We start from the raw sequence: 25,761 nt of genomic DNA, 5'->3' as shown, positions 1-25,761 counted from the left end.
CTCAGGCAGAAGCAGAGCCAGAGGCTGAGTGAGGCACCTAATGCCAGAAGACTAATGGGAAGCAGGCAAAAAGTGCAGTGAGGCTTCAGTCGAGCTGTTGGCTTGGTCAATGCATGTGTGTTTTCTCTCCCAGCACCGTGGGACCTTGGGATGTGAGTGGGAGCCAGAGGAATGCAGATAAAATGTTTTTAAAGTCATGTGAGCTCATCTCCTGCCTTGGGTGTGCTGATTCTGGGTTTGTAAATACTTGCGGGGGGCAATCCTGTGGAAGGTCAACACATCCAAACTCCCAGTGCTCTCTGACACCCCTGTTGTGTCATGTACCTCCAAATCGAAACTTTTATTTCTTCTTGATGTTTCTCCTCCTGGAATAACCTGCAGGAAGCTACTGAAGGGAATATGGTTTGGGATAAGCTGGTATATGTGGGAAAAGAAAATTGGGTAAAGCTGTTAAAAAAAATCTTGAAAATGGTTCTGTTTTTCAGTGCTTTTCAACAGCGTGAGAAGTTAGATTTTTAGGTTTCAAGGTTCTGGCACTATTTTTTGCCTGTTTTAGTTGCTTTTTAATAAGCTGCAGCCAAGATCTGACAGCAAATGCATTGCCTGCTATGGCTACTGTAGATGGCAGTATCTTGCCATACAAAGGACATGCAAGCAGTCAATATAAGTATAAGCCTTGATTTTTCTGAAGAGTTATGTATTTACTTAATTTTATGCACTCGGAGTAGTTCCATTACTGTTAGTGTGGGTGTGAACATGTGTAACGTTAAACATGTCCTTGCTTTTTTGAAGGACTGGGACCAAAGAAAGTACCTGAAGGACAGCACCTAAGCCTTATTTCTGAAGATATCTATCCTTTCCTCTCCTGGACCAGATGGAGCTAGGTGTTAACTTTGCATAGATCAGCACTCCTGTTTAAAGTGGCACTATTTTTGTACATCTGGGCTGGGAGGGTGAGGAAGGCTATTGTCACAACAAGTGAGCTGTTTAGGGTTACTACCCTGCTGTTTTGATCGTGCTGATCTGATCTGGAGGATGTTTGTTTATCTGACTGTTGCCATCTCCCCTGCCTGTTCTCACATCCGGCTCATTTGGCAAATTAGTTGGCATGCTGTGATACAAATCAACATGCCAGTTTATCACATTTATCAGTGTAGCTAACAGTTGTATACATCTTTTTTTGCCCAAGGTCAGCAGGAGACTGAATTGTATTAAACATAATCTAGACCTCTGTGCATGTGCATACTTCTGTGTATGAAAAACATTAGTGTGTGCAGGTTTTTGAAACGGCAAACAGCTATTTTTTTCAAATTAACTTGGGGATAGCTGATTAAAATTGGCTGTTTACAAGCTGTTTCAAATATTCTTGCTAGGTAAATGGGAACTTATAGATTCTGACAGTTGTTTAGGACAACTGTTGCCCTCTTGGAAAGAGGCCCACAAAGACAGGAGGGAGGTTTCTTTTGTTTCACTTAGTTTTGTTTTTTATGGTTTTTTTGTTTCAGCTCGAAGTGGGGGTTCAGAGTTTTCTCAAGACTCCCATCTGGGAATGAATTAGAGCAGGGGTGTCAAATATATTGCCCGTGGGCTGGTTTTGGCCTATGGAGTCACTGTATCTGGTCTACCAGGCTAGTGATGGGTCACTGGAAATTAGGGAGCGTGACCAGCCCCAGAATCCAGAGTGCTTGGGCCTTTGTGGACATGGCAGTAGGTGGCAGGAGGGATAACCAGCTAATACAGCCCAGCCCAGCTGCTGCCACCACCACCACTACATGCCCCATGCTGGACCTGGAGCCAGAGCTGTTGCCACCATGTGCTCTGTGGCAGAGCTGAAGCTGCTGCCCTGACATGAAAGACGTATAGGGGTGGCAGCTCCGGGTCTGGCATAGGGCATATGGTGGGAGCTGGAGCTGCCACTGCCACCAGAGTCACCCTGTACCTTAGACCAGACCTTGCTTGCAAGAAGCCCTGTGGTTCAGATCAGGCCCAGGGTATGAGGTGAATTTAATGCTCCTGAATTAAAGGAACCAAGACACTTCCCACTGGCAGAAAGAAATGCCCTTGATCAAGCACCAGGAAGGATGTTCTGAGGAAATACAAAGACACTGAGTGTTGAAGGAAACTATGGGGATAGGTTTTGTAATTTTACTGGTTTTGTAATTTCCTAACTTGAAGCTGAATGCAGGAAAAAGCTTTTCCCAAATTCATATTCTCTGTGTTAAACCAGAACTCTGGAGCCTGAGAGAGGGAGGTTTTTGTATTTTAAGCATGAACCTGTTCTTAGTAGTCTGTCTACTGCTTGTTCCCTGCTCTTACTGCATATTCCTAACAGGTTTTATGGAGTTATAGACAAGATTAATTCTATTACTAGTTACTATTAACCACTTGAAACAGTGAAAAAAATTAAATAAACCATTTCCTGAGTTCTTGGAATTGGGGTGGGAGAAACGGTGAGTTTTGAAGTCTTAATTTTTTTCTGATTTTTATTTTTTCTTAATACAGATGATGTTTGATACTTTTTCAGAAGAGATTGAGGGCACTTGTGAGAGAGCAGGGGGAGAAAAATTGAGATGGGGTGGGGGACCCTAAAGGTCTCTTTCAATCCTGTACTGTTAATTTCTAATAATAAAATGACTTGCTTTGAATGTTAGTAATATTCTTGGCTCCCATGCGAACTAGTACCTGGATCAGGTTTGAAAAGACTGGCCTACAAGGTACAAAAGCAGTTATCTTGCTTTAGCAAGTGCATGCTTGTCTACCATCTTTTTCATCTCAAACCACTTCACAAATGATAGCAAGTGAGTGTGTTCATCCACAGCTGAAATGTGGTTCTTTTGGGCGAGATTCTGTGACAACTGTTCACTAGCATGCTGTGACAGTACTCAAAAACGAAGGAGAGGAATTGAAGAAAACTTGCAGCAGAGCCTGCAGAGGGGATTTAAGGAAGCAGAAAGGAAATGTCCAGAGGTACAATTTGGCTTACTTGTAAGGCACCCAACTCTTAACAATTCTCAGAAGCTTCTTAGTCTGTGCAGATTGCTAGCATGTCACTTTTGTGTCTCCTCTATAGCTCCTCCAGTTATACAGTACCCCCCAGCATCATTTTGGAGGACTAAATCAGTTCTGATTCAGAAGGAAGAGTGCTACTGGCTTGAACAGTCATCTCTGTTTGCCATCCACCTTATGCATTCCCTGAGATTTCCCACACTGTTGTTTAAATACGACTCTGCTGTGCTTCTGAAATTTGACAGGAGTTCAAGGTAATACTGTGGCCTTAAAATCATCCTAGTGTGAACTTATTATGATATCTATAATGTTTCTTTTAGTTTTTGCAGTGGCTAAAATTTTCAGGGGTGTGTCTTTTTTCCCCTTTAAAGCAGTGGCACCCAAGTCCACCAGATGAGTGGTGCAGGGTTGTCCTGCCAGCTGGATCCTGCATGGGGTTGATTTGTGGGTGCAGTCTGGTATGCCAGCCTGACCTGACTCCGTGTACCCACATCCAGTCACTCACTGACCTGATTTTGTGAATCCAGATCCAGCTCTGTGCTGGGGCAAACTAGTATGCAGCGACAGATTATCCAGCCTGTGTCATGCTGGTTCATGGGTGACCAAGCCTGGGGGTTACCCAGGGACAGAAGAAGCAACCAAGATCCAAGGGGAGTGTGCAGAGTCTGAGTATAGGGGAGCCAGGAAGCCAGACGATCTGTCTGGGGAATCAAGTCAGAGATCCAGAGAGTCAGGCAGAGTGCAGGGTCTGGAGGCTAGCCAGGTCAGGTGTCTGGAAGATTAAACCAGTATCAGGTTAGGGAGCCAAAGGGTCAGGCCAAACTCAGGGTCCATGGGCAAGCTGGGTTGGATAGCCAGATAATCTATCAGCTTGTGCCAGTGGAGGCACAAGCCAGGGATGCGGAGGCCTGGGTACAAGATTGAGTTTTGTTGCCCAGACACTTCCCCTTCCAGGTCAGGATTTTTGTGGGAAGGAGTAAAGGGTCCACTGATCCTAATTAGCCACTCCAGGTGCAGGAATGGGCAGGTGGCTACACCCAGATATTGGGTTCTGACCACCTATTGCACGCCAGTCCTCAGGTGAGGAGCCAGTAGACTCGTATGAGTGACTGGCAGGCAGGTTGAGGCCCTAAGGTTTGAGGCTGTGGTCTGAACCTGCAGGGCTCCCTGGAGTTGTGGAAACTTGGCAGTTAACACTGCCACTGTTCCCCTGCAGGGAGCCCTGCGGGCCAGAGGTTGAGCACCACTGCTTTAAAGCAAAAGTAGGTATTTGTTTGTGTATAGTTGATAGATCATCTTACCAGTCAGCTATCATATGTCCTTGAATTGAATTTGACAGTTTCTAGATGAAGTGGGGTTTTTTTGTTTTGTCATGTGCTCTGCTAAGTATGAATGTTTAAATATTTTGGTAACATTTACTGTGGCCATTTGAAATTGGCTTTTGTAAGCAGAGAACTGACATTCGTGACATGTATGGCTAGCAGAGAACTGAAGCAGTTGTTACACATGTGGGCCTCCTCTATGAGTACAGCTCAGACCAGGCAGCCACACAGGTTTTGCATAACAGAAGTATGCATTTGCATCTCAAGGACAGCCAATATCCTAGTGCTGAAATCTGTCTGGAACCAGATACAGCAAAGCTGCAGTGGCAAATGCATAAAGTATAATCGGGTATCTAGGTTGCAGCTGTATTGATCTACAGGCAAAAAGAATCAGAACTTGTGGCAGAGGTGGTATCTTTTATTAGACTATCTAGATATGAATTTTCATTTCCACCCAGGAGAAATTTTACAATCTTTGCATTCTCCTCTGCCCAAGGAAGGGTGAGGGGTGAGTGTGTCTGAAAACTTGCAAATAAAGCCTTTTTTTTTTTGCAAATATCTAGTTGGTCTAATAAAAGATATCACGTCTGCCACAAGTTCTGATTCCTGAAGTATTGAATGGGTTGTTGTTAGAATGTTTAGAAAAGCTGTTTCAGAGAGAGTAGTGTAAAAGAAAAAAAATAAGGAAGTATCCCGCTGTTAAAAGTATACAGCCCCAATTAAGTGACACCCTTCATAACTGCAAAGAAGAATCTGGTCCAGTCAAGCTCTGAAGGCTTCAGTGAAACAAAGAAATTTCAGTCAAGCCAATCAGGAATCTTTGGTTAGAATCATATTTACCAGCCATCCATAAATGGGAAATGTGACTGGAAGGAAGTGGGAAGGGTAACTCTTCAGCATCTGTGGGACTGCTGTGCGTACCAAGACGCTTGCCTGATGGACCATAAAAGAAGTATCCCCCTGCCCCTTCATCCCTTCCCCACCCCCTGCTGTGGAGAAGCAGGCTGAGACCACTCTGTGGCAGAGAGACTTGTCCCATAAGATTATGCTTAGCCTCAGCAATTAATTTTGTTTTTGTCCATTAATCAATACATTTCTCACATTGGTTGGAATGACTCAAAGTCCCATTTAAATTCTTTTTCACCCTTCCCACCTTGCTCAAAAATTGTTTACACCGTGCAAAGCAATTCTATATTTGTTCATTTTTAACTGGTGTTGCTCTGGCTATTCTTCAAGTGGAAGGAGGCAAATGCATTCCCTGACATCGTGTGGGAGGTAAGGAATATATCTCTAATGTGTCGTTATAGGATTGCAGGCCTACATTGTCTCAGGTTTTTAGGTCATTCTGCCCTATCCACCCCTCACCTAGCAGTTATCCACCTTCAGGGTAGAGTTGCCACCATTTTGATATTACCCAGACACTACCTCTATGCAGTTTATCCTTGATAAGGACTTAATGCTACTTCTAGTGCTACCTAACTTTTTCTTATAGACGGCAAGATAGAATTAGTTATGTCAGGTAAGTTTGAATGCATGTGAATGAAGAATTAAGACTGGTTTCTACCCTGTGGCTTGATTATCTACTTGTTTACACCAGCATAAATTAGCAGCAACTCTAACAAGGTCAGTGGAGTTATTCTAGAGCATGACTCCTCTACCTGAAGAGAGAAATAGTCAGGCCCCCTATGTGGGTGGTAGTCAGGAGGGTACAGAGCGCTGAGCTGAAGCTTGGCAGAACAGGAAAAGGGAATAGTTCTTTAGGAAAGGCTACAGAAACGAAGCACAAATTTTGATTCTTTCTTTAGCTGAGCTGAAGTCAAATGCTGGGAGGAGCTCACTTGCTAGGTAGAATCTATATGTCATTAATTTACCAAGGAGTCTGGCAGACAGTACCATGTTTCAGTTACTGTTTTTGGAAGATGCATTGCTGATTTCCACAACAGTAAGCTCTGCATGCAGTTGGATTCCAGAGCTAATAATAAATGGACAGTCCCTGGATGGGTAGAGGAACTATTCAGAACCTAATTTTACTGCATTTTAGACTTCCTGGCTAGAGGACTGGAAAGTGTCTGTTTTTAATCAAAATCACTAGCTGATAAGAACTTGTCCATACTTTTTTATCGATCCTTTTAGACAGCCACAAATAAACAGTCAAGACCATGTGACCAGGAGAGTGCAAGGAAAGGACTCAGCATAGCACAAAGAAGCTCTGTGCATGCATGTCTGTGTAGTCTCTATATATTTTGGCACTAAAGCTCCCCTTCCCACTCCTGCCTACTCTTGCCCCAAGAGAATAGAGGCTAGAGACTATGAAAAACAAAGAAAAAAGACCTAGGACATTTATAAATGTGCTCCGGGAGGGGGCTTTAATTAGCACAACTCTGAGAGCCGTGTTAATTAAAGTACCCAGAGCGTCACATGTATCAGTGTTCCTGTGCTGAAATGTGGCAGTGGGGGTGCTTTAACTAAAGCTTGTTAAATGAACAAAAGCACCACCATGTAATTACAGAGCATTGGAGCAGCCTCCCTGCATGTGTATAGGAGCCCCTAGTGATTATCTTAACACTGAACTATTTGATGAAGCAAAGTACTACCACATTTTATTGCTATCAAAGTACAATTTAACTTGAATCAGTTTTCAGGGACTGTGCATTTATTACAATACAATAATTCAGCAAGAAATCTCATCAGAACTGCTACCAGTTTAGCCCTTTGCCATGTGTTTTATTTACTGGGTTGAGAGGTATGATCTGAGGTACAGAGCAATTGGAAAAGATATCTACATCAGATAAACTGTTACTGGCAGAAAGAATGAGCCATGTGGCAGATGTGAGTCATATTGCTTAATGCATTTAGGCAAACTATTCAAAGACTGCTGGTGAGGGCAGTACTACCAGCTAAAGAGAACAAATTAGCTGGATATAACATTTGATTCTCCATAAAAATGCATGTTGGCTTGAACGTAATATCTAACAAGTAGAATAACACTCTGAGTTTTTTGTCACTTACCTTTCAATATTAGGGCTATACTAGTTATAGAAGTTGGAAGAAAATCAAAAGTCAAAGGTGAAAATCAAAAGCAAGTAGTTGATAGATGTGCCAGGTTAGAGCGTTTTTCCTTTCTCACTCAAATAAAGCCAAAAGAAAGAAAGAAAGAAAAGCAGCAAATCATATATGGTACAGCTGTCCATTCTTGGGTCACAGCTGTTTGAACCTCTACTTGCTTGTCAGCTAGCCAGTTGCTAAGTTTTGTTTGAAATGTTAAGATGAACCACATTTCCCTTCTTGAAAGAGAGATACTGTTATCCATATCTATAGGTGCTAAATATAAATAACGGTCCTTCCTTTCAGGCTGCTTGTTCAAGCCAAGAGCCCTTCTCACTGCTTCAGTTGCTTTTTTTCCATTAGTGGTCAGCAAATATTTTGAGTTGAGATGCAACATGGGTAATTTTCTTAAAACAGCTTTCATTTTTGAAGATGATATGATCCATTTTCAATATCAAAATGGAGAGGAGGGTATCCAGAATGTGCCTCAGTGGGGAATTATAACAATTAAAGCCCATCCAGTTACACACTGTTGAGCTTTAAGTAATCTATGTTTTATTGTTGTTTTATTAACAAATGTTGTGTCTAAATGCACTAGGCTGCTGCTTCCTGTACATTTATATTGTATTTATCATACTGGAGTCTCGATTTCAATTGGAACCTGTAAGCACTATTGTGGTTGTGGTGGTGGGACTGATGAGGATTTAAAAAAGAGACTCTTCTTGACTACTGGAAAGTAGAGCAATTCTTCTGTTGCAAAGAACTCAGAAAGACCCCAGAATGTTTTCGGCAGTGTGAATTCCTATTTGAAATCTCTGGGTTTATCTTGTGAACCATGTAGGTATTTGCACAGCTAACAGTGCTAATATTACACAGCATCCTGCAGCACTCTTAAAAGGCTCTCTTGGTATCCTAGGCGCTGTGACACCCTGGTTGAGAATCACTTCTCTATACAGTATAATATTGGATATAGGAAATATATTTTCTAAAACAATGGTAGGTCAATAATTTACTAAATTATTAGACAGAAAAACTGGAATTCTGTTTCACTTTGTGTGCCTAAATAGCAGTAAGTGGTGGCCCTGTAAGTGACGGTTTTGGCCAAAGAGAGAGTTTGCAGTTTCTTTTACCTCTGCAATATACATGCATAAGCACACATGTGTACACTGAGCACAAGCAGACTAACTAGATATGTGTGTGCCTGAGTGTATGTTCCAGAAAAAAAGGAGGACTGCCCCATGGTTTAGCTCCAATAGCCTAGAGGTTAGAGGACTCACCCAGGAAATGGGTGACCCACATCATGCACCTCACTCATCCATAGAGGGTTTGAATTTGTGTCTCTTTGAATTTTCAGCACAATGTTCTAGCCACTATGCCACAACTTAAGCATTTATACAACCCCTTTCCAGAACTTTTTTTGAAGCTGAGCCGTTGCACCTTGTATTCAGTGAATAAAACTGATGGCGAACAGAGCATTGGGGAAGTTTCTGCCATGCTGGAAGTAAGGCTCCAGGTTAGAAATCACAGCCCCTACACTTCCAGGATAGCAGCCACTTCACTGAGTTACTCTTCTTGCTTTCCCTCTCATTTCTGCTGCCCTTAGTTGCCCAGGGGGCCAGCTATTAGGGGTGTGCTTGTGCTTTTGAGGATCTAAATATTTTGTAACTTTGCATGAAATGACTACAAGTTAGACCAGACAGGGTTCTTTGGGTAAACATGATATCTTCTATTAGCCAACTAAATAGTTGGAAAATTGATCTTTGCAAGCTTTTGTGCACAAACACCCTTCTTCAGGCATAGGGAGAATCTACTGGTATTTGTGTGCTCTCCTGGGTGGATTAGAAACCAATAAGCAAAATGCAGGTCTTTGAAAATGCAAATGCATGGCAAGGAGGATCAGAGGTCATGGAAGACAATAGGTGCTAGACAGGTAGTTAGGGAAGGGGGAAATGTTGACCTGCTGACAGAATGTAGCTGGCAGGGCTGTACGAAGCTTTGGTCCCTGATTCGATTCGGTGGAGATTCAGCCCGATTCAGTGGCCGAATCTCCGAATCCAGATCAAATCAGGAGACCCTTTACTCTCTCTGAATGGTATCAGAACCCTTCGAATTGATTCGGAAAGATTCAGAAAGATATTGTTAGGGTGACTATTTAGATTTTGGGGAGCACTGGATTTGCAGCTGAATAAAGGCTTTAATATGTGTCTCAACAAAAGCTGCTGGTCACAAGGCAGAATGATGTATTCAAAATAACATTGCAAATGCTTAGGTAAGCAGCTTTTTAACAAGGTCATAGTGTTAGATCCCATTGTGTAAGAAGAACAAGATGCAGCCCAGCAGCTATTGTCAGGAGATAAAGCAGAAGCAAGACCTTGGAGATGGTGCTGAAATCAGCAAAGAACCAGCAAGAAACAACAATTCACTGAAAGAAGCCGGGGTCAAAGTCTTATGCATGTACTCTTAGCGGAGAGGCATGTAAATGAAGGAAATGCATAGGGAATTCTAAGCTAATGAAGTAAACAGTAAACAGAGGTGGAGCTTGAAATGGGAGGAGAAATGGGTGGAACAGAAAGGGACGGAGGTGGAGTAAATGTTAATAAGCATGAATTAAGGTGTATAAAATGTGAAAAGAACTATTGTTCAGTGCGGCTCCCTGGTTTGTTCGTTTTTTGGGAGCTAGTCCGAAGCTGTCTCCATTCTGAATAAAGCTGTTGCGAGCAATGTGTGCTAGTGTTTGCTCCCTGCTTGCTCTGGCTAATGAGTAACAGGATCCATGAGCAATTGGATCATCGTCTCCCTAGCCATTGGGTGCCACATGGAGTCAGGGTCTAACAGATACAACAATTTGGGCATAGACATAGCTTTAAATGTTTTTTCTACATACCTCAAGGTATCAGGTGGCTTGTGAATGCTGCAATGGTGGGGTGGATGGAGCGTCCCACAGGAGCATGTGGGGGGACCCCAGCATGCTCGGCAGCAGACCCAGAAGTGGATCAGAAGTGCAAGATTTGCATTTGTGAATAGTTTGGATGTGACCTTGGAAGAACCACTGCCCTATTCATGCATGGCTTAAATAAATATAATCACTTCTCATTTTCTAAATGCTTAACCACTATTAGCCCTTACATCATTTTTGTGAGGTAAGTAAATGTTGCCCTAATGTACAAAGGGAATATTGGGAAAAAAGTTTAAATGATTTGCCAAAGACTGCATAATAAGCCCAAATGCCTTACTCTGGTGTGATCTCTCTGTTACATCAATGCAAATCATGTGGAAGTCAGTGTTGATATACTGATGTACATGCGAAGCTGATTTGGCTTTTGTTCATTTGACAGATTAAAGTTGCTCCCTTCTACTTATTCCATAAGGGTGTTTTGAGGATCAACTAAAAGACCAAATTCATTCCAGCAGCCAGCAACTACACCAGGCTTGCATTTGAATCATTGTCAAACAGTTGGAGATCATGTGGCAGTACAAAAGCTCTGTGTATTTATTTGCACCTCTACCCTGCCTTCTGACTGACTCCAGACTAACACAGCTATCTACCTCTCTAAAGCTTATCACCATAGTTAGTTATTGCCTGAAATTTCTGATTTAGTTCAAAACCATTACCTGACACAGCTCTCTTCTCAGTAACATCCACAGCATTGCTGAACAGTGAAGCACATCTTTAAAAAATGTTCAGGGTGCTATTGGTTACAGGCCACATGTGGCTCAGAGAGGGATTTTTTTTAATCTTCTGACATTCTTGAAGTGCTCACAATATAGTTCAGTTAGAGGCTTTAGCACTCCACTTGAACTGTTAATTTATTTCTTGCTTACTCTCTTTGAAGATAAGTTTGAGCCAACATGTGGAACAGGAGCATGGCCAAGGTTTTGAGAACACATGACTGTTCTCCTGAAAGTTTTTAATAGGCTATTCTATACCCCCAGTCCATCCCTTGTCTCTCTGAACCATTTTGAAAATTCTGGCTCTGTCTCACCATTTTTTCCAATCTTATGCCAGCACTATTTGTAGTTTCCCACCTGTCATAGTGTGTATTACATTGTGACGTCTGTATAGTGGTACTGCAGTGCTCACACATTAATAGACTAGGTAAGTGATTGCATATAGCATTTCCTTTGGCATCATAATTCTAATGTAGACAAGGAACTTTTGACTTCTGAAATCTTTGCTTGCTTCATTTATCTGTATCACCCTTGTGAGATATGTTTGAAGTTGCCCAGGCAATATCTGTAAAACTAAGAGTGAAGTCAGTAGAGATGCAGGAGGGTGTGAGGAGAACCAGCTGTCCCTCTTTTGGTAGGAATTTTACAAGGAAGCAGGGAACAGTGTAAGAGTCAACTGCTCCCTTTATTCTTGGAAGTAATGAGCTGTGTAGTCTAGGTTTTTATTGGCAATAGTCACTTCTAACTTCTTCATTATGTTGGATGCTTCAGTATATGTATGAAGTAGTACACAGAATCCATACAAACGTATGTGGAGAGAAAAACTTATTTCTTCAAAAAACTTAGCTCTAAATGGATGAGACAGACAGACAAGAAGCAGAAGCAATTATTTCCTTTGTTTTGCAGATGGGAAATGGCAGTACAGAGAGATTGTTCCTGGTCACTTCAAGAAGAGCAGTGAGGCCACTTATAAACCCTTTTGAACATCTCATCTGAAGTGACTTATTCAAGGTCATGGAGGCCATCTCCTGAGTTTTAGGCCAACACTACTTTCCTTCCTCTCAAAATGTTGGCAAAAGTTGGTGATGGCAGTGCAGTCAGCATTTTCTCTGTAGTCCTGCTCCATGCATTGGTAGTATCTGTATATCCTATAAATGCCGCACCTCATCCACAGCTATGTTTCAATGGCAGATGAAATTATTCCTAAATATAGTTTGTAAAACGCTTTGAGATCCTTCAACAATGTCAGCAGTTATTTTGAACCCAGAAGTGAATCTTACAGTTCTGTGTGTTTCTTTCCTTATCTCAAGGACATTACTTCAAGAAGAATTTAATAAGAATATTATAAATATCTCCATACAATTCTGACAGATACTGCTCCGTTCACAATTGAAGATCCTAACTCAGAAGTCTAATAATGGTGTTTTAATTTTAAACACCTTTAACTGTTTCACTGCTGATCTTGTTAGTAGAATCATCTAACTAATGACTTGTTCTTATACATTTGGGTTCATTTGGAGAAATGGTCTTGTAGAAACATGGTTACAAAGTTTATGTTAACAGCCCAATTTAAAAATCATTTCTTAAAATTCTGGAGCAGGGTTTCTCAACATTTTCCAACCCAAGGCACACTTATTTAATAAAATTTTTCTGCGGCATGCCTATGCCTGTTAAGGCATTCCACATCCTCATACCTATTGTAGCTCATTGCCACAGCAAAATTTCACCGCATATCTGTTCATTTCTGACGGCACACTTGTGCCATGCCGCACTGGTTGGGAAACACTGCTTTGGAGGCCAAAGAATGAGAAAAGGGTTAGTTGGTTGAAAGATCAGGTGAACACTAGAAGTTGGAAGAGTTAATTCTTGACAGGACAGTGAGGAATCTGTAAGAGCAAAAAAAGGATACAAAAATACAGTGAAATATGATCATTTCTATTGATTAAAATGATGCAGTGGGATAGGTTGTTTAAAGCTGGTGTAGGGAGGTGAAAATTGTATCTACTTAATTGAGAAAATCCTTTTGATTTGCAGGGTGTGTCTACATGAGTGTGCACGTGTGTTTTGCAGTGCCTCAAAAACTGATTCAGTTAGCTCAGCTATTAAATGAAAGCACACCAGAAAAAGCCCCACTGAAGTCCCTGATCTTTACAGAAGTTGGGTGAGCCAGGTTGTAGTAACACACTACCTGTTCTGGGCATGGTGAGGCTCAGTGTGGGAATGAACTGAGTTTAAAATAAAGCAGCATTTTTTTTATATTTGCAAGCACCCAGCAACATTAAAAATATTGCAGTAGTGATTGTATATACTAAGTGGATTCAGTTATTTGCAAAAAGTATTAACCACTGCATTCAGAATTCCAGATAACTTGGTTTCCAGTGATTTAGGGGTGGCTAACTAGAGCTAACCAGTATGAGCAGGCACTCAGTGTAAATGTAACTATTTGAGACCTGTTATGTGACAAGAATAATGACCACTGTTCTTCTTGTTCAGGTCACATGACTAACGCCATAGAATGAAATGTAGCATTCATTTACAAACCAGCATTCTTCTGTCTCAAGCCCTTAGTATACTAAGTTCTTTGCATACATTTCTGACTATGAAGTGAAATCTCGACCAAAAAGTTGACACTTTTTGACTGTTCCATCACTAAGCCTTTCCTTTAGCAGCTATTCTCATTCATGCCAAAGTACTGAATGCTATAATGCAAAAGTCAGACTAAGATGATTTGAATCTAGGTCTTCAGAAATAAAAGACTGTTGCACTAAGCTGCTGCTCCACCCAGCCCCTTTTCCAGTCTTTCACTGCAAAATACTGATGGTTAACTAAACCTCTTCCTTACTCTTCCACACTGAGTAGCAGAAGGCATCCTATGATTCCACACTGCAGAGATTAAAATGGCAAATGAAGATGTAGTGATTCCACTATAGTTTCCTCAATAGAAACCAGTCCCCTCTTATCACTAGATATCAGTCATAGATAATTCCCAAATACACTGTGACATTGTATTTCTGTGTCACCCCCTGATAAGAACATTACGAGTCCTTTTAATGTTTTTTTCAACTGTGTCAGGAGAGTGGAGAGCTCTAGAGATACCCTTGCAGTCCTGCAAGAAGTTCCAGCCTTTTAGCTATTCCAGCTCGGCAGGGGGAAACCCCGCGCTCTGATTGGCTACTTCCTTGCATGCCCACCTCTTGGGGTTGAGGTAGCCAATCTGGGCTGCTTAGGAAGCAGGCATGAAAGTGCCCATCAGTACAGAGCAGCTCTACTCCCTATCTGTTTTCTCAGAGCATCTTTTTTTGCTCCTGCTCAGCCCCTTCCCAAAACACCTAGACTGATAAAAGGGAGGGGTGAAAGATGCCTATGGCTTCCCTGCCCCATCCTGCAAAGGGGAGAGGGGACTCCACTGTGGTTGGGGAAATGAGGGGGTTGAATCCCAGGAGGTGAGGTTGGTAGAACTGAGGAGCAGGCTGGCAAAGACTAAAATGGGTGTTGGAGAAGAGGATTGATTTGGCAGTAGTGGGACAAACTTGCTGTGATGGGTAGATGTGTGCGGCGTGAGAGCACCCGCAGCAGGAACAAAAAGCAGAGCCATCTATTTGAAAATTTACCAGCTACAGCTCACACAAGAATAGATTTATTTTTTCTGGAGAGACTGGTAAAACTTACAAAACAAATTCTAAAAACATGGGGTATAGACATTGCCCAAAATTTACTTACTACAAAGATTTTCCTAACAGAAGTTTGACTATTTTGCACCTACGAAACTTCAGACCTCTCCTCTGGTGCTTAATGAGCAGTTAGAAATTTGTTTTTTGCTTTATAGTTCATAATTATTTATGAGAGGTAAGTGGGTCAACTGTATAGTTGGGAGAGCTGTTGGACAAGCATTCAGGAATTAAATCTTCCTTAGAAGTTTTCAAGAGCAGATACGATGCACTTGGCTGGGATGGTTTAGTCAGTGATGATCTTGTCTTGAGCAGGGGGGTTGCCTAGATGACACTGTGAGGTCCCTTACAACCCTACTTTATGACTGAGTGCCCTTCCTGAGGTTTAAGCCTGCAGAAGTTTGAGCTTAGAGTTAAGGAAGGGCACTTGGTGCTCTAACATTTCTCCTGCAGCTCTCCTAAGTATACAGTTTGTCCAGTAAGATATCACAAGAAGTCCTTTCTTAGACATTTCCTGAACCATCACATCTACAGCAACACTCCGACCTACTATATAATTATTTACTGAAGCACAAGTGATGATACAGTAGTAAAAAAGAGAATCATAAAATATATTTACAATGTATATATTTAGATATGTATGTATAAATTGGGTTGCTTTATGACTATCTGCTACAGGCTCTAGCCTTCCTAAGGTATTTGCCTTCTTGCACTATGATCCTAATTTAGAAGCACACCCTTAACCTTCAACATGGGTTCAACTTTTGAAGTAAATTATGAGTGTATTTGTGTAATGTAGGTGAGAGAGGAATTGGTCCAGGTAGCATATTTTGCCTAGACCATTAAATGTTAATCCTAGATTATAGTACGCATAGTAATGTAGGGGAGTGAAGAGTTGCTGTGAGAATTTTAAACGTTCATTTCCTGACTGCCTTGTGCATCCAGATTTGCAATCATAAAGTTACACCCATAGGTTATTTACTATCTATCTAGGCATATTGGATTTAAATTTTTTTTCTTTCCGAAAGTCAAGTAGAAATGGTGCGGCAGCAGGTTGAAATTTGGATACGTGCTATCCAATTAATTGCTACTCACCATTGCAGCTCACTCATATTCCCTTATGGGAGCCCTACCACCCAAATCTGACCTCTTATTTGGGTTAATCTACGACAGACTCTCAGCACGGGTTAGTATTTTCCTTCTTGTAACAGAGGGCAGAATTATGCCCAATACAAGTTGTAGCACAGGGATGACCTTTGCTTGAGATATCTGGGTAAGTGTTAATAATAGACTAGAAATAGAACAAAGTAAAGCTGCCAATTCCCAGCAGAAATGCTGGCTTCTAGAAAACTAAAATGATATGACATGGTCAGAATGGGATGTGTCTGCCTGCATTTCTAATGACAGTCCTACCTTTCCAGTGTTTGCCTTGTAGTATACAGAGAGTTAAGGGTTTCCTCATCAAATTTTCCACCAGATATTTGCCAAGCTCTTGCCTCAGTAGTCACCTGACTTTATACATGTATGTTTTCTCATTTGCAGCTAGGTCTTGCCCAGGGCTAAGCATTCTCTTCTTCCTATTCATTTCAGTAGGAGCTGAGGCACTTTGCTAGATCTGGCTTTTATTCTCTGGTTTGTGTTTCAAGCCTGTTCTATTTAGTAAGTTATTTTTTCTGTTGGTGTATATGACTTTCTGCAGTGGCTCATCATGTCCCCTTTGCCCATCTCCCTGTTGTAGAAAAGGAAGTGACTCATGGGCCGGGCAGCTATGGAAGAACAGTAGGTACCATATTATAACGCATTGTCAGCTAGATTTTATTTTTAAATGTACAAGTTGTAATCAGCTCCCTGACCTCAAAATGCACCTACCAAAATAAAAAAAAAGATATCCTACAGTTCTTATATACCATAACACATGCATTTACACACAGTTATACACAAGCACACATAAATACGCACTAACACAAGTTAATGCAAGCCACAGAACCACTGAAGAGATACTGTACATAGAGGTGATATTTTTTTATAGTGAGCCTTCCCTTCCTATAGATAAATCTTTGCTTTTCACTGCCCATAAAACACGAAAATGTAGTTGTATAACTTCTTAATAGCACATCATAGCAAAGACAGAAATTACACCCACTTCTTTATATCAGTGGATCAACCTGCTTCAGCCAATCAGGCTGGACAGCTGCCTTGCAGCTTGCAAACAGGGGACAGAGAGAGGGGAGGATGTTCCAGGCTGCTGAGCCATGTGACAACCAGTGGGGATAATAGGCAGCAGTAATGAGCTGGAGTTGGAGCTTCTCTGGGGACTCAGCCACAGGGACCTGCGGCAGCAGCAAGGAGGGAGGGAGGGAGTGGAGGTCACCACAGGTCAGCTCCTACCTGCACCCTAACAGCTTCAGCCACTCCTGAGACAAGATTTGTCACTATTAACATCTTGTTGCTTCAAAGCAGAAGGAAATCCCACTCCCCCAACCACTGCTGCATATCACCAATCAAAAAGTAAAATATTTCTTTAAAATCCCACAGCAAGCACAGAATTGAATCTGCTCCTTAAGCAACATGAACCAGATAGAAACAACCATGCAGTACAACTACCAGTACGAAGAGGACGAATACATGATCCAAGAGGAAGAATGGGACAGAGACCTACTTCTGGACCCAGCATGGGAGAAACAGCAAAGGAAGGTCAGGAGATAAAATAAACTGCCTGTGTGTGTGTCTGTATATGTGGAATAATTATCACCTCCTTATTACAATACTGCATCTGGAATTGTCAGTGGGTGTGCACTAGGGAATCAGAGTCTATAATTTTGTATTGCAATCTGTTATCAACTGTTTTTTTTATATAACATAGCTAAAAAGCATACATAACTTATAAAATACTCTTTCACTTTAGAAGCCCCTAGTTCTTGTGACAAACAAGTGTTTCAGTATTTTCATGTTCACTTCTTGATGGGTGACAGAATTTCTAAAATCATGTCTGGGGCCAGATTTTCAGGAAGTGGTCTCTGAATGTGGGTGTGCAGCTATTAAAAAATAAGGTAAATGCAAGTATAAATGGGAAATTATGCATGGAATTGCCCAACATCCAGGTGCAAACAAATATGAGCAGTCACGAGTATTCCCAGAAACAACTGAAGAGGCCGCTCTTGAAATTGTGGTCCATTAAGTCAATTTAGAATAGAATTTACTGACAGGTCCACTGAACAATGTGGCTGAGAAAATATTGTCTGGAGTGATATTCAGGCTTAGTTTTAAAAGCTCTCTTTATTCAGTGACTTAGGGATTGAAAGGTACCCATCTCTCATCCAGTGAAGTCGCAGAAACAATCCCATAAAATCCTTGGAGCGTCTCACTGTAGAAGCAAAGTTTCTGCCTTTTGCATGTGAGAGGACCATTGTCGCATCACAGAAGCTAGTTGTACTCTTGCTTCTGAGCACCAGTGAAATTTATAAACCTACTGAAAGCATGGTCAACACCTCTAATACTCTAGTTGATAATCACTATGGCATCTTTAGCACATGAAAAAGTGGGAACTGCTTAAGCTCAAAACACCTCTTTGTAAATTGCATAGGGGTATAGAAAGTCTGGCTTTTGAAATGTTTGTGTTACTTGTTAAAGCAAAAATTAATTTTTGCAATTCCCAGCTGTCAGGTCTGGGGTAAAAAGGTCACTGGCTGGCTGCAGAAGTACAAAATATAGCTTCCATCAGGCTATTAGACTAAATTCTGTTTCTTAATATATAAGAACAGTTGTCAGGGAAAATTTTAGACAAAGTGTAGATATCAAACTGCATGTGTTGGTATTTAAAGGCAGGATTTGGCCCACTGTAATTTGTAGAATTTGTACAGATTCCTTTGTAAAATCATAGAAATGGATGCTGTATAAACTCCCTAATAAAGTAAGAGTAATTAATTAGTTGAATCTCATTGATACGCTGGAAACTAATAGTGAAGTCTTGCCCCTGCATGAATGGGTCATCTTTCTCCTTTGAATTCAATAGGGCCAGCATTTCATTTTACTTCTAGCAAAAAAAATTGCAAATCTCCCCACCCCCCATGATTTTTTTGTTTTTGTTTGTTTAGATGTCAAGTGGCAGCAGCTGCCCAGACACAACTCTGCAATGTGCATGAGTAACATGATAAGAGATGGGGATAGCTGGAATTCTGGTCCTTGCATGATACTGACTGCTATTTCAATTGCATCCTCTGAACCAGTAATAAAACTGCACCAGTCAACAGTAAAATTTAGTTTAGCTTGACTTCTTTTTACCTGATGAGCAAGTGATTCTACTTTGCTGTAACCTATGGCCAACTAAAGCATGGAAAACACTTCACTGTTACAAATGAATCATCTTGATCTGTTCAGCAAATCTAAGGGCCTAATAATATGATTTCTAATTAGTGTTGCACAGCTACAGCAGTTCTGGGAACCAGCTGTGCCGTTTTATACACAGGCATTTTGTACTTCCAAGTGGCATTAACTAGATTTTTTTACTTTAGTCTGTGATAATAGCACCCTGCCCTTTTTGAGTCTTCATGCTCTACAGAGTGCCTGATGTTCACATGGACTACTGTGTTTATGATGATAACAGAGTGGCAGATCAAAAGCTGTCAGTTGCTTCAAAAGCGTTTTCCTGTAGCGCAAACTGACTGTTCAGAGATTTTGGATGTTGGGAGGTGTATTTGAGTTTGAAGTAAATCTGATTTGTTCCACTTTTAACATTTTTTTTGGTAAGGAAAAGCTCAAGTGAGTTGCTAAAGCAGACACCTTATTTCCATCCTTGGGCTTTTACTCATTTGATTCTTCAATCCAGTTAGAGCATGTGGCATTGGAAAGTTAATAGTTCAGAGTAGATTGATAGATTAGATGTATTGTTGCTTTGTTATTCTACATTGCTAGAGCAGAGACTGTTTAAATAATACATATGTTTAAGAATAACAACGTCACTTGGAAAGGAGTTTGATATAATTAATAGATACTTTTTTTGATAGACAGACTGCTGGATGAAATGATCTAAGGGTATCAATCTTTTTTCATGGTGCTAAAAAAAAGTTTCAGAAAGTACATTCTCTATTGCCATAATTGCTATGAGAAGGCTGTAGATGTATGGGCATGGATTTTTGTTCAAGCTAGTAATATAATATCAGTCAGTGCAGCCCCGGCAGTTGGCAACATATATTTTCTATGCGACAATCTTGGAACAGGACAAAAATAAATGCCATTGTTTCTATTGTGGGCTGCCCTCTCTAGACTTGCCATTTCAGTGATATGCCTGGTATGAGATCTGTCAACAGATGCAAGTGACACATGATGACGTCCATAGGATTACAATGGATGTGACGCCTAATTATAACCACAGTTCAAGGGATATTGTGGTCTGCAGTAATCCAGGCTCTTGGATATAGAATACTTTGTTGCAAATGTCTGAATAAAGATGGTGAATGTTACACAAAAAGAAGCTGGGTAGTAGCTTATCTGTGTCTCTTCTGAATGTGAACAGCAATTTGACAAGTCTGATGGGGGTAAAGCTCAGCTTGTATAAAACCAAATCAGGACAGTGCAGCCATTTGGCACGTACTGCATAATAGACACTGTTGGTGAAATCCATCCTTGGAGATGGTATGTTTTATGAGTTCAAGGAAAGATATGAAGAAAGCATTAAATAATTAAATGTCTTCATTGTGTCCTTTGTGGAGACACTTCCAATACATGCTCATTATGTAAGCACAGCTTTTGCATCTCTTGAATAAAGTACATGGGACCACTTGGCACTTCTGAAGTGTATGGCCTAAAACATGCAATCCTGTTGTCACTATGTACTTCACTTGCTTGGTTAGTTAAATACTACTCAACAAGTGTTGCAGGTGGAGACATGTCTCTATTTGGAACTAGAAGCAGATTGGCAAGTTATACGTCTGATACAGTGAGTTCTGGGCAAGTAGAGCACTGAACTGGGGGTGAAGTTAGGGTGAAGTTGCACATTACACATAGGCCATGCTAACTCTGTGGAATGCTAAGCAGTGTTAAAGTTTGAATGTGCTGTGAGCAGTCACATGGTAAAGATTAATACCGTTTCTTGCCTGCACACCTCTGACTTGCCACTAGAGGGCTCAGGTGTAGGGGTATGGCTAGAAGCCAGGACACTTGGGCTGTATCACTGCTCTGGAGTGAGGGGCATGGTCACTTAGTATGGTCTATGTGTAATATATAACTTCACCCACTGTAATACCAATTAAAGTAAATGGCTTATGGAGAGATTTTTCACAAGGGCTCATTGTTGACTTAACTTTGCTCTTTGAAGTCAGTTGAAACCATGGGGTCTTTGATATCATTTGCTCTAGAAGTGAGTAGGAATAGAGGTAGCTTCAGGAGGTCATCTAGCACCCTTTGCTCAAGCCAGGATCAACTCTGTCTAAACAAGTCCTGGAAAATATAGTCCAGACCCTTACATCTGTTCTGAGTACCACTGAAATCATGGACCTGCTGCTTCACATGCATGGGTCAGATTGTGAGAACAGTGCTCTTGTAAATATTTTCCTCCATATATAAAGATTACAACATGTATCTGTGCATTTTAAGAAAGAGAGAGCACATTGTCAAGAATTGTATTTGCAATCATAAGTTAGGGTTGATACGCAGAATAAGGGAGATGTATGGTTAGAATGGTTCAGACAAATATTTTTATCCTGACTGAGATGTACCTAGTAATGGGAGTCATATCTGAGTTTGAGAGCAGAATATCATTTCAAGTGTGCAAAAAACCTTCTACTGAATAATTTTATGAAACCATTGTGATTTAATTGTTTAACTCCATGTACCTGTATTTAACTGTTGGACTAGATGACCTCTGAATTTCCCTTCCAGTCCTCCTTTTCTTGGATTCTATGAAATTGCTTTCTGGTCATACAGAGGCATAGTTTATTTTAAAAGCATACTTTGATATCTATTAAATGAGTTTAGCTGTTCATCATTAGAAAGAAATGAAAAAGGCAATACTACAGCTCTGTTAAAAAACAAGGTGTGATTAGAATTATTTTCCCCCAATCCCTCATTTTTGCTAGTATTTCCCCCCAACCCCTCATTCTTGCTAGTAAATAAAACTTGTCTGAAAGGATTGTGTTCATATAGAACAAAGTTTCTCTGACTGGAGACAATGGATGGAGAATTTCACCCAAAAGGATATTAGAATCATTGAAAAATAGGTCTGGAGGAGATCTCAAGGGTTAGCTAATCCAGCCCTTACAGAATCTTCCACGTTTAAAACATCCCAGACAAGTATTGGTTTAATTTGCTCTTAAAATCTTCCGCTTCTGCAGCTTAACTAATCATCTGCTCAGGCACTTACTCTCATAGTTAGAGTTCTTCCTAACATCCAACCTAAATTTCTTTTGTTGCAATTCAGGACTAGTAGTACTTCCCGTCCGGGCCCCTGCGACCACAAGAGAATAGTCTATCAAAGCTACGCATGTACAAAAATGGAATGGATATACTGGAAACCATTTTAGTCAAACAGATGATCTTTCATGCTGTATATTAACATGACAAATGCTGGTCATCTTTGTGTCTGGTTAATAAATGCAGAGAAACATTTTATTTATATTCTACACCAGACAGAAAAATGTATTGACTAGTTACTTTTAAGTAAGAAAGTAATCTGTTTTATTGATTATAATTCAGTAAACATTTACAATGCAAGAATAGACCATGCAATGCTAAACTGCCATTGATTGTTTATTTATATGGATTGTAAAAATTGTATTAACCAGATCTGAATATTATTAAAACATTAAAATATGTACCAATTCTGTTTTTACTATTTTTGCTCTGGTAGGAACAAAGGGATGCTACATGACAGGAACTCTGACTTGGAGGTGGATGCCAAGGATGTGAGGGCAGGTGGTGGTGTGTAAAGAAATATCTGCATCTGTGTGTACTAATGAGGTGTAAGGGTTCAGGGGAAAGAGAGAGAATGGCTGGTTTGGCAGTGAAAGACAGAAGGAGAAGACCTGAAATATAGGGAAGAGAGAAAAGTGGTGTGGTCAGGGTCCTAGGAAGCCCATCAAATGGCCACACAGATAGCTTCATGGAAGTTCACGTATGTTTAGAGTAGAAGAATCTCCACTAAGTCAAGGCACTAAATTTGTCTGATATACATATCCTATTTTTAGATGGCTTTTTGTCATAAAATGATTTACTACTAGAGTTCTAAACTTTGACATAAAACATTCTTGCTTCTTATTAAAGAAAGTCTTAAGCCTTTGGGATAAAGAAAAGATCTGAAGGTTTTGGACAGATGCAATCCAGTCTTCAGGGTATTTCCAATGCAAAGGAAAAAAATAGCTTGCACTTTATAGGTCTTCATACTAGAATCCTATCTATATTTCTTACCTGTTCTCCGCAGTCATTCAGGCATGTGTTTCTGGCATTGTCCTATAACTTTACATAAAAAGTTTAAAAACAGAGTCCCAGCCTTAGATGAAACCAGCACTACTACTATACTCTAAGACCCCTTTACATAACTCTGACAGTGCAAAGGCTGTTAAAGTGGATGTAAATTTATTTTTTGTCCATCTTAAGGCCCTAATGTACTGCTAGAGTGTAAATGAGAATAAGACTTCAAGCCCAAGTGTAGACTTTTGTTGTACAGAAAACACTTTGATTTGCATAGGAATTATATTTTTATAGTGAGGACTCTCAGACCTGTTTTTTTTGGGCATTAAGGGATGATGCTATTATTATGAGAATCAAAATAGTATTCACCATGCACTAAGCACTTTCCAGAGACAGGCCTTAATCCTTTATTGAGAAGCCTGAGGGCAGCCCCACAGAAATCAGTGACCACAAGCAGCTGTCCAGAGGTCTGCCCAGGGAGACTTAACTGGAGAATAAGGGGCCTACAGCACATGAAGACACATTCCTTGTACTGAAGAATTTTCAGCCTAATGTCTTGATGGTGCTGTCTGGTACATATGGGCAGACCTGTGTGCCCCATGGAATATCATATAAATCAGTGGGGTTCTACATGATGCTCAAGGGTTCAACCATGTGGGGCAGTTTTTAGGGTTAAAGCCAACAATCAGCATAGGAAGTGTGAATGACAATACAAGCAAGCAGTCTTTTAAAAAATAGTATCAACCTTCCCATAGCCCACTGCCTCACCACCTTGCTGCTATTAGTGAACGACTTCCTGTAAACCCCATGGTTGAGCAGATCATTGGAATAGCATCTCTACAGACTAACTCAGAGAGGGGTAGTATTGGTAAGGGGGAAAGCACAGTGATGAGTGTACATGTGTCATATGGCCTGCTAAGTCATAAAATGCAACTCCCCACCATCTTTTCTTTATGTCAGCTCTCTTGCCCAGCAGATGAAAAGTCTGGTTTCAAACAGCAAAATATCAATTTTTTCAGGTCTATTTTTCTGAAAGTTGAAGTAGATATTATGGCTATGTGAATTACATGAGAATGACTTCTCAATACACAAGGATTAGATGGAGAGTCCTGGCAAATATCCAACATGGATCATAGAGTTTCAGTACATTTAGGCTAAGCAGCTTCCCTTGGACAATCAGGATTTTTTCTGTCAAAACAGACAAACACACTGAAATAGGCAAAAAAAAAACCCAAACATTCTGTCTGCCTTCTCCTTTAAAAATACTGTTTCCTATGAAAACTGCTCTGGATGGTGGATGGCTCCATATAGGATCCAACGCAGTGCCCATAGAAGCTAGTGGAAAGATTCCAGTTGACTTCAGTGGGATATATATCAAGTACATGCAAAGTCTGCTCTTTATTATCTAATAATCATGGGTTTTTAAGAATATAAAGATAAAATAACTATTTCTTAGGATCATACCTTAAATACTGGTCTCTGACCCTGCAGAAGAACATGTGACAGAGCTGCACTGAAAGTAGTTGAGGTACACACAGGAACAGGGGCTATATTCTGCAGGATTGGGCCACTAGAGATGTCTGTTATGTTAAAATAGTAACATACTGAATTCCTTTTGCTGATGCCATTTGTGTGGAATGGTGTCTGAGAAGGACGCTGAAGGATAGCAGACTGGCTATATTTTGTCAATGTGTTTCATATCTTATCTCAAGAATTATCAGTTAGCTCTGCCCTGAAGGGGAAAATACACTGAACACTGGAGAGATATATACAGAACATGACGGAAGATTAAACAGAGCGTCCATCAAACTAACTCAACCAGAAATATTCATGGCACTAGAATTTTAAAGTTATACTGGGGAAATATCTCCTACTAAAAAAACCAAAGTAGTAAGAAATTAATATATGGAAGAGGAGAACAGATATTTATTCATTTTTTTCCTTTGAAATTATATTCATCCCTTGTAATACCTTGTTCTATTAATTCCTTGGCATTTCTTTCAGTTCACAATTAAAAATCAGACAACTCACGCAAGCCCATTTCAACCACAAATTATCAACCACCAACAAAAACATATGTTATGAAAACAGGTGTGAAGGGAGTGCCATGGTAAAGCAAAGGCCATTACACATCTCCTGTAAAATGTAGCTCAGCTGAAGCACTTCTGTGTAGTTGCAGACAAAGCAAGGATTTGTTGCAACCCAGCAAGATTACAAAGACTAGAAGGAAATATGGGTCTAATCTGGTTCCCACAGTTGAAACTTTAGTGCTATGGGGTAGAGGAAACCAGTGAGCAGGTCTGAGTTTGGTATGGTTCCTTGAAAGGAGGAGTCTTTGTTTTATGTGCATATGAGACTCTTGATGGACATTACATTTATTATCCCATTAACGTGTTAATTACATGATAAATTGTAACATGCCACATGCTTCCTTGGCTGACCAGAGAAATCCAGAGCAGCCTAAGGACAAAAAGGGGGGCATATAAGCAGTGGAAACAGGGAAAGATTACTAAAGAGGAGTATGCCTCCTCAGCTCGCAGTTGTAGGGAGGCAGTTAGAAAGGCCAAAGCTACCATGGAGCTGAGGATGGCATCCCAAGTTAAGGATAACAAAAAATTGTTTTTCAGATATATAGGGAGTAAAAGGAA

General features: G+C 40.6%; 1 protein-coding gene across 8 annotated transcripts in view; it reads left to right on the top strand.

Annotated features, from left to right (window-relative positions):
• The window catches only part of ACTN2 (actinin alpha 2), a 153,341-nt gene continuing 127,580 nt past the window's right edge, over positions 1-25,761 (top strand). Inside the window, exons 1-4 of one of the 8 annotated variants that reach the window (XM_019527467.1) lie at positions 1-235; positions 3,071-3,260; positions 4,574-4,575; positions 17,246-17,404. In XM_019527467.1, coding sequence (XP_019383012.1) covers positions 17,279-17,404 — 126 coding nt within the window. In that variant the 5' untranslated portion in view covers positions 1-235; positions 3,071-3,260; positions 4,574-4,575; positions 17,246-17,278. Of the gene's footprint in view, positions 236-3,070; positions 3,261-4,573; positions 4,576-15,405; positions 17,405-25,761 lie in introns of those variants that run through there. The other 7 variants (XM_019527468.1, XM_019527473.1, XM_019527472.1 and 4 more) reach the window with 7 other exon arrangements.

The sequence above is a fragment of the Gavialis gangeticus genome, unplaced genomic scaffold (assembly GCF_001723915.1).
Source record: "Gavialis gangeticus isolate Ggan-Ray unplaced genomic scaffold, GavGan_comp1, whole genome shotgun sequence".
In the NCBI taxonomy this organism is placed as follows: Eukaryota; Metazoa; Chordata; order Crocodylia; family Gavialidae; genus Gavialis; species Gavialis gangeticus.
This window is presented reverse-complemented; position numbering and strand designations above follow the sequence as displayed.